This window comes from Dama dama, chromosome 7 (genome assembly GCF_033118175.1).
Source record: "Dama dama isolate Ldn47 chromosome 7, ASM3311817v1, whole genome shotgun sequence".
In the NCBI taxonomy this organism is placed as follows: domain Eukaryota; kingdom Metazoa; phylum Chordata; class Mammalia; order Artiodactyla; family Cervidae; genus Dama; species Dama dama.
In genome coordinates, this window is record NC_083687.1 from 21,058,022 (window position 1) to 21,080,348 (window position 22,327).

The window sequence follows — 22,327 nt, forward strand, 5'->3', positions numbered from 1 at the left end:
AACCACTTCTCCCCCAGGTAGCATCAATTTCTGAGCATCTCCTGGGGATGTTTCCTTCAGTACTTTTATGTTCTGAGGTCTGTAGGATGTAAGGCAGATATGCCCAATCTCCAGGTAGCCTAAGCCAAAGGAGCACCGCCCTAGAAGGAGATCTTATAAGATCCACACTGATATCACTGCAACATGGTTCATGTCTATCTTTAGAGCTTTTTAAAAAACACAGGTGCATGCTTTGACAGTTTTTGAATTACTTGTCGTTTTATATCTGTTAGTCTTACTCTCCCCACCTGCTTGTGTAAGCTTTTGCAGAGCAAGAAATGTCTTTGGGTTTTTTTTTTTTTTTTTTTAATCTATTCCTTAGACCGTCTCACTGCTGTGTAGGTGTACAGAAGCTGTTCGTGATAAGAAAAATGGATAGTTTGCTGACTCACCAGAATACCATGTAAAAACTTCTCTCCCCGCCCCATCCTGAAAGCCCTGTTAAGGGTGGCAGTTATGACCATTGTTACTTGGAGGTGAGAAAGGGAGAGCTAAATAAGAACCTTGTGCTCAGCTTACTGAGTTGGGAGAGAAAGTGCAAAGTGTTGGGAGAGAAAGTGCAAAGTGTATGCAGGTCCCTGGATTTTGGTGTCTTTTTATTTATTTACTTGTTTTATTTTTTATATCTTCACTCTTTATTTAACTACTTTTGGCTGTGCTTCGAGGCATGTGGGGTCTTAGTTCCCAAACCAGGGATTGAACCTGTGCTCCATGAAATGGAAGCAGAGTCTTAACCACTGGACCACTCGGGGAGTCCCATCTTTTTTTAAAAAAAATTTTATACAATTTTAAAAGGTTACTTTCTGTTTACAGTTATGACAGAATATTGGCTGTATTCCCCCTGTGGTACAAAACATCCTTGAGCCTGTCTTATACCCAATAATTTCTGCCTTTCTGGTGTCTTTTTAAAAGTTCATCCAATAGACGTTGCTTCAACTAGAAGCTGAAGGGATTCCTTTTGTTAAGTGACGTGACTGGCTCCTTTTTATTTACCCGGCACTCTTCGTAGCTAGACTTGGTCTGCTGACACAGAGGAGACCACAATTTCTTCTGAAAGTTTGCAGCTGTAGATCTGAGGTGTCCAATAAGCCTGACCTCAGAAGCCAGGTGGTAGTTGCGAGTGTGCGTCCCCGTTAGACTGGGGGCTCTCTTCTCCTCGGTCATCCCCAGCGCCTCCAGGAGCTCACCCCTAGGTCTTCTCTGCCATTTACTCATTGTGATTAGTCACATCCTGCTGTGAGCATGGCTGCCCATTGTATAAGGAAGACCTGATTTTCTCTCTCAAAGTTTATGTTACAGGTCAAACTTGATTATGATCTCTCTTTAAGTAACCCCCACCCCACCCACACACACCTTTTAGGTGATAGGAGAGAAGCTTGGGAAAAAATAGGGGTGGAATCCTATTAAAATGCTCATGTGTTATTTCACATTCAGGTTTCTCAAGCATGAAAGAGTATGTGCCCATAAAAAAAACCAGCACCCAAGGTCTTGTTTTTCAATGATCATATCTATATAAAAACTTCTGTCAATGCTTTCAATGTTCAGAATAGAGTAATAAAATAATATTGAGGCTGTTTCTGCAGATTGTCATAGAAAAGTACTGAATTACTGTTCTTAAAGCACCCTAAAACTAAAGTGTAACATCAGTTTTCATGTCTTTTGAAAATGTCTATGAAATAGAGTTGTTATTTTCTGAAAATTCATGGGTGCTCATAGGTAATTTCAGATCACCCAGGATGTGATAACAAGACAGTGATTGGTACCTTGAGCCTCTGAGACCCCCACATCAAGGATATTCTTATTTGTGTTGGATTGGAAGGGCAAGGTACTTCCTTCCATGTGCCTGTAGACTTGATAAGACTTAGTGTAACTCTGGATGGAGCAGAGGGAAGGAATGTGTTATACTATCCCTGTGGGGCCCAAGGTAGATGAAGATCATTTCTTGTTCGTTAATGGTTAATTAGTAGGTTTGTCTCAGACCTAGGTCCTACACTCACTTTTCCCTATTAGTAACCTTAGGATTGATGCCTAAAAACATCTGTCACCTGCTCTGAGTCATCCAAGTTCAGAGTCAATCTCAGAAGTCTCAGGTTTCTTCAGGAAGTTGAGTTCAGAAATCATTGGTGAGATCAGGTTAGGGTGACTTTTCTCTATTGTCAGCCTTAATAATTGTCCACAACAAAGCAAATATGCTGTGATCATATATTTATAAGATTACATTTTCTCAGTGGTTGGGCATTTAGGAAGTCAAGATCTTTTATAGCCATTTCCCCCCCCCCCCCCCCCCGCCCCACTAACAGTTTGAAAAAAGTTGACACACACAGTATTAGAAAAGACACTAAACAGATTAGAATTTCTTGGTCTGGGAGAGGCTAGGACGAAGAAAGAACGTGACTCAGGTTAAATGATTGTAAAGGCTATCGAAGCGACCAGATATAGTCTCCAGACAGCAGACTTCAGAACTGCAGGAAGCTTTCTAAAAATGTCCTTTTGCTAGAATAAGAGGTTACGGGCTGGAAACATAAATACAGAACGAAGGCTCAGTAAAGGAGATGCTTTAATAGTGGTGAACATTTACTGGGTTCTTTCCGTGTGCTAAGCTCTTTCCTACATGACCTCATTTAATCTTTAAAACAAGTTTAGGAGGGAGGTCTTATTATTTATCCCCATTATACACATTAGAAATCTTGAAGTCAGATAGGTTATATAATTTGTCCAAGATACCACAGGCCAGAAATGGGGGAGCTGGGGTTGATGAGGCCTCATTCACAGGGTATTAGAGAAAGATGGGTATTTGGAGACCAATCCTTTTTTTTTTTTTTAAGATTGCAGTTCCTTTTCAAAATTCCTTAGACTAGATCTAGTAAGCCCCATATGGCGGTTCTTGCGTTTTGTTTTTCTTCAGTAACTTTCCTTGTTGTTGTTCAGTTGCCAAGCCATGTCCTATTCTCCTTAAGTAGGTCTTTATCATAGAATCATTATCACCATCTTAGGATGGTGACCTTGAAAGAGAGATTGGTCAGCCTACAGCCTGTAGCCTGTTCTCTGAGAGACAGAAAGCAAAGAGAGATCTTCTTGCTTGTTTAGGGATAGTGAGAAGTTCTTTTTGCTAACACTGGGAATCTTCAGAAAGGCCTTCTACTCAAAGGATAGTGAGCCTTTGATAGTTCAAGTGTGTATTCCAGCAGTCAGGAAGTTTATATCAAAGCTCCAACCTCATTTGAGACAAGTTCTTTTATAGCCTAAGGGGAAGTTAGAGAAAGACTAGTTACTACTTCTTTATAAAATCCCATTATTCACTCCAGCCACCCCGGGAGGTTTGTGCAGTGTTTGTTTCTTGAGCACCTACTATGTGTCAGGCATTATGTTGAATTGTGATGAGTCTGATCTGGAACATCTTTTAAGACTAACAGTAGACAATCCAGCCATGATGGATAGTTTAGAGTCAGATTTTTTTTTTTTAAGATTTTTTGATGTGGACCATTTTTATAGTCTTTATTGAATTTGTAACAGTATTTCTTCTGTTTTATGTTTTGATTTTTTTGGCCTCTAGAGTCAGATTTTTAATTTTTTTGAATAGTGATTAGCCATTCGCTCTATGTTATTTAATCCTTATGATGCTCTCTGAGACTGTATTATCATACCCATTTTACAGATGAGGAAATTAAAACTCAGCCACATTAAGAAACACACCCCCCCCAAAAAAAAAAAAAAAAAAGAAACACACCCCATGTCACACAGCAGGGCCTTGGCCATGTGACGTGAACTGCCACAGAGAATAATGATCATTTTCATATAGTACTTTAGAGTTATCAAAAGGCTTTTCTTGTGTTATTTCATTTAATTCTGTAAACAAAAATGATAGTAGTTATAATTATACTCATTTTACAGACAGCAATGATCATTTCTATTTATTGTATACTTTGTATGTGCCAAGAGTGGCAGACAACATACTAGATAAGGCCTAGTTCGTGTAAATGTTCACAGAGCCCTAATAAGCATCCTGGTTCCCATTTTGCAGGCGAGCCACTGAGGCCCTCAGAGTCTAAATGACTTGCTCAACAAAGTGGGGAGCTGTGATTCAAGCCCAAATTGGCTGTATAGCTGGCACACGTGAACTCTTGGCTATGTTCATTTCACCATGCTGTGCTGCCTCATTTTCTAGATGAGGAAACTGAGGTTCAGAGAGTTTGCTAGTACAGCCAAGGTATCCAGCTCACACATAGCAGAGCTGGGACTCCAACTCAGATCCTCTCATCAGAAAGGCCCCTTGTTTCCTGTTGTACTGAGCTGCCTCTCAGCTTAAGGAGAAATGCAAAGCGGTATCTTCCATTCAAGCTAAGTCCCCTGATTCCTTTGTGACATGTCTAAACATCAGTGATTTTAGTCATTCTTTAGATTTCTTTGTATTTCCCCCCACTTTTAGGCAGAGAGCCCTGTACTACTGGTAACGTGCTAAAGTATGGGAGTGGAGATACAGATGAAACTGCTTGCTCAGAAAGTCATCTGGTGATGTTAGATTATTTGAGTCCCGTGTGCCCTGCTTATTTTGCTGTGTGGTTCTTGTCCTTTGTATCTATTAAAAATGGTGCTTGAGGGAAGGCCTTGTCTTTGTGAGATTGCTTTCTGATGTTGTAAGGAATGTATCTTTTTCCATCTGAAAATCATTTACCATTTATCTGAATAGTGAATGACATTAATGGTTAAAGCAAGGAAGTATATCTGTATCAGATACATAACAAAGATCAGGTTTGAAATGTTGCCGATCTATTACAATCTCAGCCTTGAACATTTTAAAGCACAAAATTTCATTACTTGAATGATTAAATATCCATCCAATTTTTGAAGGAAACGCCTCTGTGAACCATTTACAATACTATACTTTTATTCAAATTGCAAACTCAGGTAAATGTTCCTTAAAACAGAATTGGATGAATTTTTCTATATATCTGTTGATACAGTAAACATTCGATAAATATCCAGATGTATTTAATTATTTTGAGTCAAGAAAAGTATGTCCCATTTAGATAGTCTTTAAATAAATTGTTTCTGAATTGAACAAATAAACAAGAAATAGCTGAAACTAAATGGCTTTGTACAGAAAAACTGGCTTTAAAGAAAGAATGATCTTAGGAAAAAAACCCACATCTTGTTACCCACTTTTTCTTTGTAGAGATAAACCTGAATTGACTTAAATATATTTATCGTTTTCAAAAATCGAGCTTTTCATTTTCAGAGGCTGATAGGTGATATGGGAATAATTTAAAAATTACACCTATTCTAAATGGATTAGCTCTAATTCAGGTGTGTTTTAATCATGAAACAATTCCTGTGTCACCAAAAGTTTTTTTAAAAGACCAGAATTAATATCGCTGAGAATCTCCTGCGCTAGTCCTCTCTGCATAATTTTCTCATGCAGTTCCCACATCTCTGTGATTCAGATATTATTACTTCCCATCCCCTTATACAGATGAGGAAACTGAGGTTCAGAGTCACTGAGTGATTAACCCAAGATCACACAGCTTAGAAATATAAGTCTCAGAACTTGAACCTAATTTGACATGTTCCAAAATCCGTGTCTATTCTGATAAACAAAGCTGTTTTGAGAACAGCCTCGTGTATTGGAATTTTTTAAAATTAGGAAAAAGTGAACTTCGCCAAAAAAAAAAGAAAGTTAAGAGAAATTAGCTTATGATTCTGTGTGTATCTCCAAGAAACTCTGTTAGAGATACATTGAAAGAGATTACTAATCCTCAGCGGTTCACTCTAACCAGTTGGTTGCCCATTATTTTTATTATTGTAGTGACTGTAGGTAACTCCAGGCCACATTCCAAACATGTGACATCGTTTAAACAGATTCCAATAGGATTAAAGACATTTCCCTGTTGTGTTTTGGGTCTTTTTCTTCCTGTCAGAAACTCATGTGCTTTACATCGAAACTAGATGGTGATAAAGCTTTTCTGTTCTTGGTTGGTTTTGAAGTTTTGTTTTTTTCTTAAAGGCTATTTTCCAGGGTAGCTTTAGCATCAGAATAACATAACTGTGCATGCTCACTTGCTCAGTCTTTGAGATGCTATGGACTGTAGCCCTCCAGGCTCCTCCGTCCATGGGGATTCTCCAGGCAAGAATACTGGAGTGGGTTGCCATTTCAGGGGATCCTCCTGACCCAGGGATCAAACCTGTGACCACTGAGCCACCTGGGAAGCCCAACATAACTGGCTCCTTTCTTTCCTGTTGTACTTACATGCTGTCCCCTCTGTTCTCATCTCTGCCCCAAACTCCTCATCCCCATTGACCTGCCTAGGATGTAAAACTGTGCTAAAATCACATAATCATGCATTTTTAGAACCAGAAAGCATGTCTGAAGAATACTGACTGGATGCGCAGCAGCAAAAGGCACCATCTCCCTGCTCTTTAATCGAGTAAATTGTTCCAAACATTTATTTTTAAAAAAGAAATAAGTAATACATGTTCATTGGAGTAATAAATTTAAAAAAACACACAGAAAATAAAGAAAATAGAGTTCAACTTTGTGAAGATACCCAAAGCAGATTGTTTTCTAAATGACTGTTAGTCTTTCCAAACAGAAATATTTATGTGTGAGGGAGACAAATAGTCCTTACTCATGATGCATTTTGTTACTTTCATAGAGACTCGGAGTCTAGAAAGCTGTGTGCTCTACGGGGCCTGCAAGGGTGGGGTTGTGGGAAATTCGTCGTCCTTGTATAGTCTGATTTTTTTTTTTTACTGCTTTATCTTTTCTAAGTTTGGGGTTGTGTGTGTAGGCCAGAGCGGCTGGTGTGCTAAGGATTTTCTTCTTTTTCCCAGACCCCAGGCAGGCGCAGTCCTCCCCGCCCTGGTCCTATGACCAGTCCTACCCCTCGTACCTGAGCCAGATGACTCCTCCGTCCATCCACTCCACCACCCCGCTGTCCTCCACGCGGGGCACCGGGCTGCCCGCCATCACCGACGTGCCCAGGCGCATTTCAGGTAAAGACCACACTTGATCTCAAAGCCCAGTCTGGTGCAGGGGTGGGCCTGGGGCTGCAGGGTGGGCCCAGCTGTCTCAGCTATGCTCACAGTAAACTCTCCGTCAGAGGCTTGTGGACAGGGGTCCCACAGCTGCAAACCAGGTCTTCTGAATTATGGGGCTAGCAAGGGCTTGAACTTAAATTGAGGTCAAGAGCCTGAATCTCCACCAGACATGGCATCCTTTGCTAAGATGACACTCAGTGACCCCAAGGTTCAGTCCTGCTGAATTGCATCCCCTTCAGTTGGCATTGTCTCCCAACTGGGGCCTTCTCCTGAGGGTCTTGTGCCCGCCTGCCCAGCTTTCCTCTGCTTGCGTTCCTTTCTGTTCCTAACATCTGCCTGAAAGCCAGACTACAGCCTGAAGGCACAGCCCTCCGTTTCTAGAGGCTCTTAAACGCCTAGGAGTTCCAGGTAGCCAGTTGAGAGAGACAGAGAAACTGCACACTTCAAATCCCCGTCAGACAGACACGAGTCACTCCAAGGACAGTGAGGCTGCAAGAGGCTTAAAAGGCCACGTGTTGTGGCCTCTGAGCAGCCAACTCAAGACCCAGGCAGCGCCATGAATCACACAGCTCACTGCTGTTGCTCGCAACGTGGCAGCCCCCCCGGGGCTCACCATCCTCTCTTCCCAAGGCACCACGAAATTCTGTGACTCATGGTGGGGGTGTGTGTGATCAACATCCTGGCCGCACCTCCCCCCTCTCATGGAGCGTTTGTCCCTGGGAACCAGAGAGCATCCACGAAGAGGTCAGATTGACAAGTGGAGGAAAGTTAAAGGCTCTCGGTCAACCCTGAGTCCTGTGAATAAGAAAAAAAAAAAAAAAAAAAAATCTGTATATACCCCTGCATCCGGACCGCAGCCCTGCCCCCATCAGTTCAGAAGCAGCCCGCCCCGCCCCCCAGCCCCTCCGCCAGAAGAACACGCGGTCGGACCCTCTATGTGTCCGACACTGCTCTCAGCGTTCGGGCTCCGTGCACCTGTGTGACTCCTGGCCAGGTTAATGCCTTTCTTTCTTTCTCTTTGTGTTTCTGTCTCTGTTTTCTCTCCCTCTCTCCTCTTCTGCAAAGCTCGAAGCCGGTACTCGCTCCGCCGGGGTGCACCACTGGCAAGCTGATGGGCCGCCCGCAGGCTTGCAGGTTGCGATTAGCTCAGACTCCTTTATTTCTTTCAACTTGGGAGGAGGGAAGGCTTTGTTTCTCAAGCGAATGGCAGGAAGGGGCTCTCGGGTCCTAAGGCCTTCACCTTTTCTGCCACAGACGGACTCCCGTAGGGGTGAGTAGGGAAAGCAGGGGTGGGGGGGACGGGAACCTCCAGAGTCTTGGGAAAACCACGTGACCCCTTTTCATTCCGACTGCTGTTATTATTGTCATGAATCACATGGTATTTATTGGGGAATCTGCAGAGTATAGAATTGTAGTGATCACTTCCCTTTACTGGAACAACTCCCTCCTTTAGGCAAATGTCAAGTAAGGACAGGGGAAAGGATGAGGGGTTACCCTCTGGGTAACCAGGGCTGATGCAGGGTCACAGGGACAGTGTTGGATGGTGTTGAGTTAGTTCTGGTCCTCCCGTATGTATTTTAGAATGAGTCTGTTTTTGTCTTCCATGGGGCCAAGTGACACTTTGCCAGGACAGATTTGTGCAAACTTGCCTCTGTTCAGGGTTCTCTGGGGCTTCTGTCTGTCCAACCCTCTGTGGCTGAAGCTGTTTGTCCTCTGGCCTTTACCTGGAGGAAAAAAAAACCCCAGGGAGAGATGGCAGCTTTAGAGACATTTATCTCCAGCATTTTCTTTCTGAGATATATCCGTATATGAATTCAATGGGAAAACCGTTGACAGTAACACTGAAAAAAAAAAAAAAGCTGCCTAAATGGCATTTTATCATTTAGCATGTGTAATATGGAGCAGCCAGGTTATTTGGAGGCAGTTTAATGATATCTACTGAAAACATTTCCATGAACGAATATGACACAGCTTTTCTCATTTCACGGAGGAGGCAGAAACTGGTTTATTAAACAGCTGTGTATTAATCTGAGGCCAAAGGTAGGAACGGGCTTCTGCTTGAAACTGGTTTAAACCCGAGTTTAGTCCAGTTTCTTCCTCCCACCCCAAACATCTCTATGAGTTGTTCCTGGCAAAGTAACATGGTGCCAGGGTGGGAGGTTCTGTGTAAACAGGAGAGCAAAGAGAACAGAAAATCCCTCTTGTCAGCATGTAGTGAATCAGGAAGAAAGAACTAGATGTCAACTGTCAGGGAGCCAGAGGAGCCCTGCTTCCTCTGACCTTGCTCTTGGGTGTGGGGCTGCATCCCCGCCTCAGAGCACTGCCTGGTGGATTACAGGACCACGTCTTCAGGAGGGAGCCCCATCTCCAGTTTCCTTGGGACTGGTCCTAGGACACTCCTCGGATAGGACTCTGTCTCATAGATTCTCAGGTACCACACTGCATACTTTCTGTCTTGTTATTATCCCCCTCAATATTGAAAGGTGTCCCTAAGTTCCAGGATGCTATGTCTCTGTAACACGGAGAGCTAAAGTATTAACCTCTGTTACCATCTCCAAGCAGTTCTGTGTTCCCTTTTTGAGATGCTTTCCAGAATAGTTTCTGTTTTCTTTTAGTGTAGAGCAATCAGTTCTCATCTCCCTAATCAAAACATTCTCATATGAGCTTGGGTGAGAAAGAATACAATTCATCACTTACACAGTAAGGGTGGAGGTCCAGGCCCAGGTTTGAATTCCAACTCATATCAGGCAAGTTTCTCACTTCTTGGAAACTTTTATTATTTGTAAGACGGGGATATAATATTTAGCTCTTAGGGTTACTATGAGGATTAAATGAGATGCACAGGTGTAAAGTGTTTGGGCAGGCCTGACGCACAATATGTGTGTCACACACAGATTGTAGCTGATATTAAGGAGCTAAAAGTGTTTTGTAAAAATTGTATGTCTATATATAATTTGCAGGCAAGCCCTGGCTTAAGTGAATCAGTTGATAAAAATCTAAACTTTTAAAGGAGTTAGTTGCTTTATGAAATGGATGGTCACAGAGTATATGTAAAACAAAAAAAAATTCATGAAATATTTAAACAAGTTAATACTATATGACATTCACAAAGCACTTAACACAGTGCCTAATACATAGAGTACTCAATAAATATTTGTCACTACTATTATTATCCCATAGACTAACTATGAATTTTTATAGAGCTTGAAGAAATTGGGAGGCATTCACAAAAGGTCAGTAAAGCACTAAGAGAAAATAACTATTCACTTATGATGTCAGAAGATAGAAAATGTTAAATTACACTTACATGTAATTAGGCATGCTAATGTTCTTTTCCAAGGGATCATAAGCGTAAAAGTCCCAGAAATATCTTTCAGAAAGGAATATTCCTAAGGAAATTCCATTTTATCCGAGAAGACCATTGCAAAGAAATACCGCAATTTAATCTATTTAAAGACCTTCAGAGAATACAGTTTTACAACTTCCTTTTTTGTTGTTCTTTCCTCTGAGTCATTTATCAAGTGTGGCTGCAAATGCTCAAACTTAATGACTTACAATAATGACAGTGATACTCTACCATATATACCCTGTTGTTGTTGTTTAGTCACTAAGTTGTAGCCAATTCTTTTGTGACCCGTAGGACTGTAGCCCACCGGGCTCTTCTGTCCATGGAGTTTCCCAGTCAAGAATACTGGAGTGGGTTGCCATTTCCTTCTCCAGGGTATCTTCCCAGCCCAGGGATTGAACCCACTTCTCCTGCATTGACAGGTGTATTCTTTACCACTGAGCCACCAGGGAAGCCTGAATACATGTCCTGTTGGTGGTGGTGGTGGTGTTTGGTCGCTAAGTCATGTCTGACTCTTTGTGATTCCGTGGCTTGCATCACTCCAGGCTCCTCTCTCCTCCACTATCTCCCAGAGTTTGCTCAAATTATATATTCTGTAGTTTCCTCCAGATCCTTTTTGGAAGCATGGAGTAAATAAAATAAGATGATAAAGATATATTACTTGCAATCCCTACTTTACTGCAAAGAAAGATACAAAACCACACATCTCAAAGTTTACAGGGGGCAGTTCCAAGATTCAGGAAATATTTCTTTAACCTTGAGTAGCCTTCGGTATTATAAGAAGAACAATAGCAGCAGTTATAAGTTTATGGCTGAACAATAAAGTGTTGTCATGTAACTGACTAATAGGGTCGACCGTATTGTATTGAGTTTAGATTATATCCAGCTGAATTATTAAAATCAGGCAGAAACCAGTCTAGAGAGATCTAATGCCAAGAAAGCCCTTGAGGGTTGGTTCCTCTCCCCACCATACTTACAATGATAAATATGACCTTATCACATAATAATTGGGACTTAAGTAGCAACCCCATGTAACAGTCCATGGAATTCTCCAAGCCAGAATACTAGAGTGCATAGCCGTTTCCTCCTCTAGGGGATCTTCCCAACCTAGGGATTGAACCCAGGTCTCCCACATTGCAGGTAAGTTCTTTACCAGCTGAGCTACCAGGGAAGCCCTATAACTGACTGATAGGGTCAACCTTATTGTACTGAGTTTAGTTCATATCCAGCTGAATTATAAAAATCAAACAGAAAAAAAAAAAAAAAAGAAAAAAAAAATCGAACAGAATCCAGTCTAGAGGGATCTAGTGCAGAGGAAGCCCTTGAGGGATTGGTTCCTCTCCCCACCATACTTACAATAATAAATATGGCTTTATCACATAATAGTTGGGATTTAAATAGCACCCCTGAACACCCAGTGATTTTATGTATTATCTCATTTCATCTTACATGATTGTAAAAGAATATTCATCCTACAGAGGTAGCCAAAGTTGTTTCTCACTGATTCTATTAAAGAGCAAGGTGTGTGGGAAGACAGGAAGACTTGACAACAAACCAGACCATTACATGGCTTCATCATCGTAATATTGTTATCACTCATGGCATTTTTGATGTTCAAAGCACTTGTGAGGCTTAACACAAAGATTATAATTACTTTTCTGGAGCTTGTTAAAAAAATAGCATGTAGACAAATAATTACTGACTTTCAGAATGTATTTTATGTAATTATACTCTTACGAAAAGATGTCTAGCTATTTATTGAATCTTATTCTTTGACTTATGAGTCAGAGTATGAGCTATTGTTAGCCTTCTAACAGAGACTGTACATAAGTTTATTCACTGCAAATAACTCCTCCCATCTCACCCATATAAGTTAAGTACCTTATTTGGGTGGGTGGGTGAAACAGAAAAGAATACCTTTATTTGCCAGGCAAAGGGGGCCACAATGGGCTAATGCCCTCGAGACTGTGTGACCTGCCCTGGGGTGGGTAGTGAGGAATCTTATAGTATGCAAGGAACAGGGCATGATCAGCTCATGGATGTTCTTATTGGTTGGAGGTGAGGTAATGGGGAGTCAGTATCATCAACTTCCTGGTTCCAACCAGTCTAGGGTACATAGACCCTAGAAGTATCTTGTGGGCATGCATGCTGAGTCCCTTCAGTCGTATCTTGAAAGTCACAACTCTTTGTGACCCTATGGATGTAGCTGGCCAGGCTCCTCAGTCCATGGGATTCTCTAGTCAAGAATACTGGAGTGGGTTGCCATGCCCTCCTCCGGGGGATCATCCCAGTGCAGGGATTGAACGTGCATCTCCTGCATTGCAGGCAGGTTCTTCACCGCTGAGCCACCAGGGAAGCCCTGAAGTATCGTAGATTAACCTAAGTCTGTGCTGCTCTTTGGCATTTTGTTCTGTGGTCTTGGTCATTGTACCTGTGGACCTCTGTGATCCTTTTAGGAGGTTTCTTAGAGATGTAAGATACATGAATTAGATATACAGGATCATATATGTTGTCTGCCTTGGGTACCCTGGGAGAGACCAATACAGGTTATACAGATGCTTTTTCTCTACAATTGTAGGGTTATTTTTACATAAGACAGCATTAAGAACTATAATCTTTTTGAAGATTTTTTTTTCTGTTTAAGCAAGCAGTCTTGAATTTATTCTTTCAAAATATTTAAATATCAACAAACGCCACTTAATCAACTGTACAGGACCACTAAGATGTCTCCATTTTTATGAGTCTTAGTTGCTAAACTGTGATATTTCCAAAAGTCAGCAGAATAGGGGTTAGTCTGATAAATAAAGTTCCTAAAGATTATTTTATTACTTCCACAAAATCTAGAAATTGCAGAGGAAAAACTCCATTTGATCACTTAAGGTCTATCGGCAGGATTGTTTCATGTCATTTCAAAGCCAGCAATGTTTGATGTAGTTCATTTTTAAATATCCCTTCTATAGTTGAGTTTCCGTCAGTTCCTCTTGTTTGAGGGTTTGAAACAGCAGCTTCAGTAATGTGCCAAGTATATGTGGAGATTAATTTTAGCAGGGCCACTCTTAACTCACAGGAGGGAGTGACGCCTTCAGAGAGGTTAAAAGGAAAACTCCAGCAATTAAATCAGAAAGGTAAAGCAACTATAATAAAACACTAGACCATCTACTTTTTACTACAGAACTATTCCTTTATTAAGACCTACCTGTTTGGTAGACACACCTCTGCCATCTCAGCCACGGGCAAGTAATTAAGTTTAATAGGAGCCACTCTTATTTTGAAGAAGTTCTCTGTTTAAAGCCACAGAGGGGGAAGTTATTAAATTTAATGGACCCTAAACAAAGGCAAGCCCTGTGTTACCAAGTGAATATTCAGTATTCTTCCCTGTAATATTGACTGATTGGTTGGGTTATTTTTGCTTTCTGTGAGTTAAAACTCATCTTGCTTTCTTTAGAAATAGGATATTTTCTGACACAAGCAGAGGATATTTTTATCTTATTGCTGTAGGCCCAGTTTCAAGGGCATCCCTGGATCTCAGCCGAGCATAATTTTTGAGTTACTGATGCTGAGGATACAAGAATGATTTCCATTGATTTCCAATGATTTCCATCTACGAGATCGATTAGGGATAGTTAGCCCAGCTCACAAAGTTGACAAAACTTGGTTGTGTGACTAGTTACTGTTATTTGTAGCTAGACTGAGCTACCAAAGCACAGGATGAAACCTGGGTACAAGGTTCAACTGTGAACGTATACATGGTTCTTGTCAGTTGTTTTCGTTGAGGATTTATTTTTGATAGCACGTATAGCCACCCACACATGGAGAAAAGACTCAGTAATGAAAGTGATCATGCTTCGGCAGGGATGGCAAAAACGTGGTTACACATTTTAGTGAAAGATTTGCTGTAATCCCTTTCTTTTCATAGAAGTTTGGGTACTTGAACCTAACTTCAGCAAAAGTATTAAAGTTAATTTTCGAATGACGCCGTGGCTTCTGTGGTTCACCGGGATCCATGTGAGGGTGGAGGCAATTGAACTTGAGGAAACCTGAGTTTTGGTTTCGTTGTCACTAAAGAGTCTTTGCATCTTTCTCAGATATGTCAGTTAATTTATTACACCTCCATGGTCTCGTGTAAGTGAATTACTCAAAACTGTCCAACTGCTTGTCTCAGAGATTCTTCAGGGATCATGTCTGTCCAGGGATTTGTTGTTCTTAGGACTTTTTGGTAAAGAAAGCTTGTCTGACCTGATAAATGCTAGTGGAAGAACTAAGTTATGTCATTCCCTTCAAAAGAGTAGAAACATACTATCATATATATTTGTTTTTAAACTAATGCTTATTTTTTAGAGTGGGGTTTTAGATTTCCAAAAAGTTGACCATAAGGTACAGAGTTACTATATCCCTCCCCCACACCATCTGCACCAGCCGTTTTTTCTTGTCATTAACATTTTTCTTTTGTTTGGTACATTTGTTAACAGTTGGTGAACCAGTATTTGTACATTATTACTAACTAAAGTCCATAGTTTACAGTAGGGTTCACTCTGCGTGTTGTATCCGCCTGTGGGTTTTGCCAAATGCTTAGCGCCGTGTATCCACCATTACAGAGTCACACAGAATAGTTTCATTGCCCTGAAAAATCTCCTGATCCCTCCCCACCTGCCCTCTTAACCCCTGGCAGCCACTAATCTTTTTCCTGTCAGTATATATTTTTCAAATTTATTTTATTTTTGTCTGCTCTGGGTCTTTCTTGCTGCCTGCTGGCTTTCTCTGGTTGTGGAGAGTGGGGGCTGCTCTCTAATTGCCGCGCACAGGCTTCTCACTGCGGTGGCTTTTCTTGTTGTGAAGCATGAACTCTAGGGCCCACAGGTTTCAGTAGCTGCTGCATGCAGGCTTAGTAGATGTGGCTCATGGGCTTAGTTGCCCCTCTGCATGTGGAATCTTCCTGGACCAGGGATCAAATAGCATCCCCTACATTGCAAGGTGGATTCTTAACCACTAAACCACCAGGGGAGCTCAATGTCTGTATATTTTTGCTTTTCCAGAATATCATATAATTGGCATTACAGCATGTAGCCTTTTCAGACTGGATTATTTCACTGAGGGTTATGCATTTAAGATTCCTCTGTATGAGCTAGATAGCTCATATTTTTTACCACCGAATGATATTCCATTGTAAGGATGTTATTAAATTTTTAAAAACATCCAGGCCATTCTCCCTGCACCTATGAATACTACCACACCATTTCCTTTTCCACTAATATTTGTTCCATTAAACACTTACTGAGCACCTACTACTTGCCATAACTGTGCTAGGTTGTAAGAATACTCAAGAACATGTAAGACACAGGCTTGTCCTTGAAGAAGCTGACTTAGTGATGTTTCTTTTCAGAAAGCATTTCATGCATTCCTGCCTGGGGGAACACTTCCTCTGTCTCAGCCACTGTCACCAAATGGCCCAGATTATGACTTTCCTTATCTTTGGCTCATTTTTGAATGAAAACTTTCTTCTCATAGGAATGGTTTTGCTCATAGGAACGTTTACTATTTAGGTGGTTGTTCCTGTTGACTCAGGTACTGAACTGGCCCAGCTAAAAATAACAATCCATTTATGTGGCTACTTAGCTGCCTCCCCAAATACGCAACTCTTCTAGGTAAAGGATGCTGTTTATGTCACACGAATGCTCGGTGTTCTTCAAGTGTGCTGTGCTGTTCCGGTTTCAGGCCAGCCCACTTTTCTGCACTGGCCAGACAGGGCCAGACTGATCCTTCTTAGGCATCTTCTTTACAACCATCCACTTTCCTCCAAGCGAATCACTCTTTCATCCATTTCTCATCTTTGTACTGGACACACTTCTGATGTGTATGTATCTTCCTTTAATAATAATTAGATTACATGCTTTCCCCCTTTCATAGGAGATAGGCTTCTTCAAGGACAAGCCTGTGCCTTACATGTTCTTGAGTATTCTTATAACCTAGCACAGTTATGGCATATAGTAGGTGCTCAGTAAATGTTTAATGGAACAAACATTAGTGGAAAAGATGACAGGAAAAAAAAAAAAAAGAAGATAGGGAACTTCCCTGGCGGTCCGGTGGTTAAGACTTTGCCTTTCAATGCAGGGGCTGAGGATTTGATCCCTGGTCAAAGATCTCAGATCGCACATGTTACATGGCTTGGTCAAATTTAAAAAGAAAAAAACAAACAAACAAAAAAGGAAGATGGGCATGTGGGAGAAAAATAGAAGAAGAAAGGGGAAAAGGAAAAAGAAGAAAAAAAGTTTTTATTCACCTGGGACAACAAAGGGCAAAACAAGAGAGACTTTTATGACTGATAAGGACAGGAAATAGCACAGTAAGAGTGTGCATGAGCAGTGTATATTTTTATCTCCAAGTCTCTCTGCAATGTGTTTCACATTTAGAACACATATCAAGACTGCATCTGTTTCCAGAACTTGCTGCTAACAGTTAGTAATCATGCCAAAACATACTTTAGGTCCAGCTTGAAACCAAATGATCAAATAGAGTTTTTGATTTCTAATTTAGAGTCTGACATTAATTATAGCTGTCATGTAATAAAGTGTCAAAGTCTTTTCTGAGAAAATGATAGAAATTATATTAACTAAGCCATAAACTGAAGCAAAAGTCTTCCTCAAAAACAAAGCAACAGATCTGGTTTAGACAAACTATCAGTTCTCATAAAGTCTTATCTTCTGAATTTTTCCTGTTCTCCCCTCTTCTTCTCCCCTTTTTAAATGCTTGTTGTATGATGAGATTTTGTGACATAAGGCCTCACTGTCCTGGTCGGTGGTCTCTGGACAAACCATACTTTCTTGGTGGCCCTCTTGAGGCCTGGCATCCGGAACCAAACTTTCATTCTCAGCCCCTGTTGGTGCTGGCTAAAGTGACCTTGGTTCTTTGGTGACCATGTTACACTGTTTTCTTACATGTGCCACTTTCTATCAAGCTGCATTTCTTTCATTTTTCACTTTTGCAAGTTTTTTTTTTTTTTAGATCCAAGTGTGGAAATTTATGGTTATTCCTGTTGTGTGTGTTAATCGCCCAGTCATTTCTGACTCTTTGCAGCCCCATGATCTGTAGCTCAGCAGGCTCCTCATGTCCATTTCCAGGCAAGAATACTGGAGTTGGTTGCCATTCCCTCCTCCAGGGGATCTTCCTGACCCAGGGATTGAACCCAGGTCTCCTGCATTGCACGCAGATAGATTCTTTACCGTCTGAGTCACCAGAGAAGCCCACTTATTCCTGTTAGGTTTTATGTTATTTAATTCAGGTAATAGCTTCTGCCTGTCAAGAACTTTGAATTTTTATTAATTTCATCCAGTAAATTAGTAGTAGCCTCTTGCTTTCTTTCCTGCTTGAGGTGTCTTTCCTCAGTTCATTTCAGCCATTTCAAGTCAGTTCAACCAATACTTGGTATATGACTTAAAATGTGCTTAGGCAGGCAGTGAATAAAAAGACATTGTCTCTGGCTTCAGGAAGACTTCAGTCTCATTCAGAAGACAGGATGGGAATATGACATGGTTACATGATGATACCAGCCCACATGGATGCCAGAATATGCAAAAAATGCTCAGGATTTTAGTGAATGGGGATCTCTTTTGACCCCTGCATAAACTTAAAGTCTTCTCTTTGAGGAAATTAAAAAGCAGTTCCATTCTGCTCAGATGATATTTTTATTCTGAATTGCTTTGACAATTACATTTTCAGCTGAAAAAAAGATTACACTTGTTGACATGTGTGGTTTCTTAATGTTTCTTAAGATAAGACAAGAATATACAAGAGCTTGTCTTTTCCCAGCTAGATTGAAAGCTCCCCTAGGCCAAGGGCCTCGCCTCCTAATCCTTTGCCATCTCTCCAAGACTTCAACTAGATTGAAGGCTCCCCTCAGGCCAAGGAACTGGCCTTCTTATCCTTTTCTGTCTCTGTTACTCTCTCTCTGCTGTACATGTAGGTGCTCATGGGAAGTTCTTGCCTGCAGAAGAGAGGTCGACCCAATAGTCCAGGCTGCATGCCTCAGGGTTGATTATGCTGACCATAGTTGTTGTTTAGTTGTTAAGTCATGTCCTTTGCGACTCCATGGACTGTAACCTGGCCAGGCTCCTCTATCCATGAGATTTCTCAGGCAAGAACATTGGAGTGGGTTGCCATTTCCTTCTCCAGGGGAATCTTCCTGACCCAGAGACCAAACCCAGGTCTCCTGGGTTGGCTGGCAGAGTCTTTACCACTGGGCCACCAGGGAAGCCCATAGTTAGGAATTGGCTAATAGATCTAGTAGTGGGCTTATATAGGAGACTAAGGACAATTGTCATTTACCCTAATTTCATATTCCGTATACACAGATATGGTCCTCGCACATGATTATATTATAGAATTTTCCACTATCTTCTTTTAAAGTGAAGGAACACAGTTAGCTATGTGCTGTAACATATATATGCACATATGCATCTCGTCATCTGTTCCCTACATTTAGAATGAATATACATGTAAATATCCTTGACTGGTCTGTTACCTGGGGTATTACTACATATCAGCAAGGCCACTACTTAATTTTTTCAGGAAAAATAGGACCATTGAAACCCCCATGTTTTCGTATTATTTTGTTACTTTATTGAGCATTGCTTTCTCTGTGCTGTGCTTAACTCACGCAGTTGTGTCTGATTCTTTGCGACCCCATGGACAGTAGCCTGCCAGACTCCTCTGTCTGTGAGGATTCTCCAGGCAAGAATACTGGAGTGGGTGTCATGCCCTCCTCCAGGGAATCTTCCCAACCCAGGGATCGAACCCAGGTCTCCCACATCTTGGCTGAATTCCTCACCATCTGAGCCACCAGGGAAGCCCATGAATACTGGAGTGGGTAGCCTATCCCTTCTTCAGGGGATCTTCCCAACCCTGAAATCGAACCAGGGTCTCCTGCATTGCAGGCGGATTCTTTATCAGCTGAGCTAGCAGGGAAGCCCTTTGACTTTTCAGGAAATATTAATTGATCACTGTTTGTAGAAAAAGGGAAAGAGAAATTGTGTGATAATATTAAGTTAGTTTTTAGATTTGTTAATACATAGAAACAGTTGTAAGGGGAACTTAGATATATTTAAAGAGGTAACTAAATGGGTAAAAAGCTTTTTTATCATTTAAATTTTATATGATAAAATGCAGATGATAGCACTTTAGTCTGAGTTGTTCAAAGTCATTTTGGGGTAGTATTTTGTTTTGAACAGTTCGTTTTCAGAAAGCAAACTGGAAGGCATATATTATTAAACTAGGTCAGAATATAAGTGAGTTGGTCTGAAGCAAATCTAGGATCCCATTTGACTAAAATGTCTAAATTTTTTTTTTTTTTGATGTGGCTCTCAAGAAATTCAGGAATGTCTAGTCTATGAAAATCATGTAAATTAAAAGTCTGCTCAAGTGACATTGTCCCTGAATATCTCAAAGGATTTCTTCAGCAGGAAGGTGTCATATCTTTTCTAGAGAGACTTTGACCTTCAGCGATCAACTTAGAACCAGCCAAGCATGGTGGCCTGGGAGAAGCCCAGTGTTTCTGTATCCAAACATTGGCTACAGCTCTCTCCAATGCAAACGGTCACCATTCCAGCTCCCTGTTGTCATTAATAATAATGCTATCATTAATGGGATAATGATAACAAATATGAGGATGGTTATAAACACTCCACCCTATGCCAAGGAGAGCAGTGATTCATGATAAATCAATAATAAACCCACTGATGTGGTCACATCCACATGTAATTAAAAAGAACCCTTTCTAAATAACAACTACAAAGGAAATAAAACCAAGCTTGGAGAAAACAAAAAAGTCTGGTAATACTGTTGTAGTACTCATCATTAAAAATAACAAACTTGTCAGCTCCCATACTACACCTTGGGAAAACAGTGATTCTCAGTATTACCTAAAGGTATGCTGGAGAATTGACCTTAAAGATTCTAAAAAGGAGAGTTTGACCTCCTGGGTGGTTAACAGAACAAGTTCCATTTTTTTCTAACCTTAGAAGTTAATAGGTTGCCAAGGGTACCCTACCTTTGAAGCATTAACTAGGTCTTGGTTTTTGATCCACTCTGACAATCCCTTTTAATTGGTGCATTTAGACTGTTGACATTTAAAGTGACTACTGATTATTAACTGATGGATTAACATCTACCATATTTGTTACTCTTTTCTTTGTATTAGTCTCATTCTTTATTCGATTTTTCCTTCCACTCTTTTTCCGCCTTTTGTGGTTTTGAGTGTTTTATTTGATTCCCTCTTCTCTCCTTTCTTAGCATATCAGTTCTACTTCTTTTTTAACCTTTTTTTTTTTGGTCATTGCCCTAGAGTTTGCAATATACATTTGTGACTGCTCCAGCTCTACTTTTAATAACATTATACCACTTCATGGGTATTGTGAGTACCTTGCAATCTATAAACATTTGCATGTGGGTTTTGTGTGAACATAAGTTTTCAGCTTCTTTGGGTAAATGCCAAGGAGTCCAAATACTGGACGGCATAGTAAAAGTATGCTTGGTTTTGAAAGAAACCACCAAATTGTCTCCCAGAGTGGCTGTACATTTTGCATTCCCACCAGCAACGAATGAGACTTCTCATTGTTCACATAATCTCTGCGTGTCTTTATATTTAAAGTGAGTTTCTTGTAGATAATGCCCAATTGGGTCTTGTTTTTTGATCCACTCTAACCATCTCTGTCTTAACTGATGCCTTTAAACTACTGACATTTATTGTGTTTATTGATATAGTTGGATTGGTTTCTCTTTGAAGGGTACTCAAATAACCTATTTAATGTAGCAAATGATTGAAACATTTAAATTTGGGACATGCACCTCCAAAGAGAGTAGAACCCAACGGTGATAGAAGTAGCAGTTGTTCAATAAAATTATGTTGAATTGACTTGGCTTATCAGAAAAACATTTCTGGAAAGGCCCAGACATATGGCATAGTGATTAACCTCTCAGAGCATCTTTGGAAGTGTGTTGGAAACAGCACTTGGCTGGGAATTGAGGAACCTGGTGTTTAATCTTGGATGCACCTCTGAGTTCTTAAGCAAGTTACTTAATTTCCATGGGTCTTAGTTTCCTCAGGTGTGAAGTGAATTAGTTGGGCTAGATATTCATAAAGCTTTTAATGTCTGTGATACTAAAATAAGGCCTGAAAGCACATCAGAAAACTGGATACTGCCACCCATAATAAGAATAAAGGCTTGGATAATATTTGATTTATGAACTAAATTTATAGAAATAACTGCTGCAGATGTCAAGGAAAGCTTTGTCTTGTACTTCAGTTGATTCTGATGAGAAGCAACATGAGATCAGGTTAACTAATGCCACAGTACATTCAGACCTTACCCACAGCTGAGCTTCTGTACATGCTGAAGCCTCATATATGTGCATGTGTGTCAGGGTCTGCAGACAGATTTTGAAGCCCTAGGTTCCATTTAAAATTAAGGAACTTTATTTCATTGACATTTTACAAATCCTTGCATGGCTTTATGCAGTGTATCTGTGCTACACCTCTTTACTTGAGGATGGTTATAATGAAGTGCACTTTATCTCATTGGAGAAATGAGAATCTTGTAAGCTAAAGGTTATTAAAACAAAAAAGCAAGTGAATTCTGTTAATAAGAGAATACATGGAATCAGAGGACCAGACCTTCTTTCTATATTGAGGAAATTAGATATATTTGGAGATTATATATTTATGATTTATTTAGACATTTATATTTATCACTAGAATTATAACAAAATTCTGTTTAGTGAAATATTTCTATCACAGTTTTTTATGTCCACATGATAAAAACTTTATTAATATGGTGATGAATAAGAGAAAAGCTCAGAAAGCTTTTTCTACTGGTATATGATGTGGTGATTAAACATTCAGTTTTTGGAGCCAGGCCT

General features: G+C 40.5%; 1 protein-coding gene across 4 annotated transcripts in view; it reads left to right on the forward strand.

Moving 5' to 3' along the window:
- Positions 1–22,327, forward strand: part of RUNX2 (RUNX family transcription factor 2) — a 232,995-nt gene that overhangs the window by 186,532 nt on the left and 24,136 nt on the right. For all 4 annotated transcript variants that reach the window (XM_061146847.1, XM_061146849.1, XM_061146850.1 and 1 more), the window contains one exon: positions 6,868–7,029. In XM_061146847.1, coding sequence (XP_061002830.1) covers positions 6,868–7,029 — 162 coding nt within the window. The remainder of the gene's footprint in view (positions 1–6,867; positions 7,030–22,327) is intronic.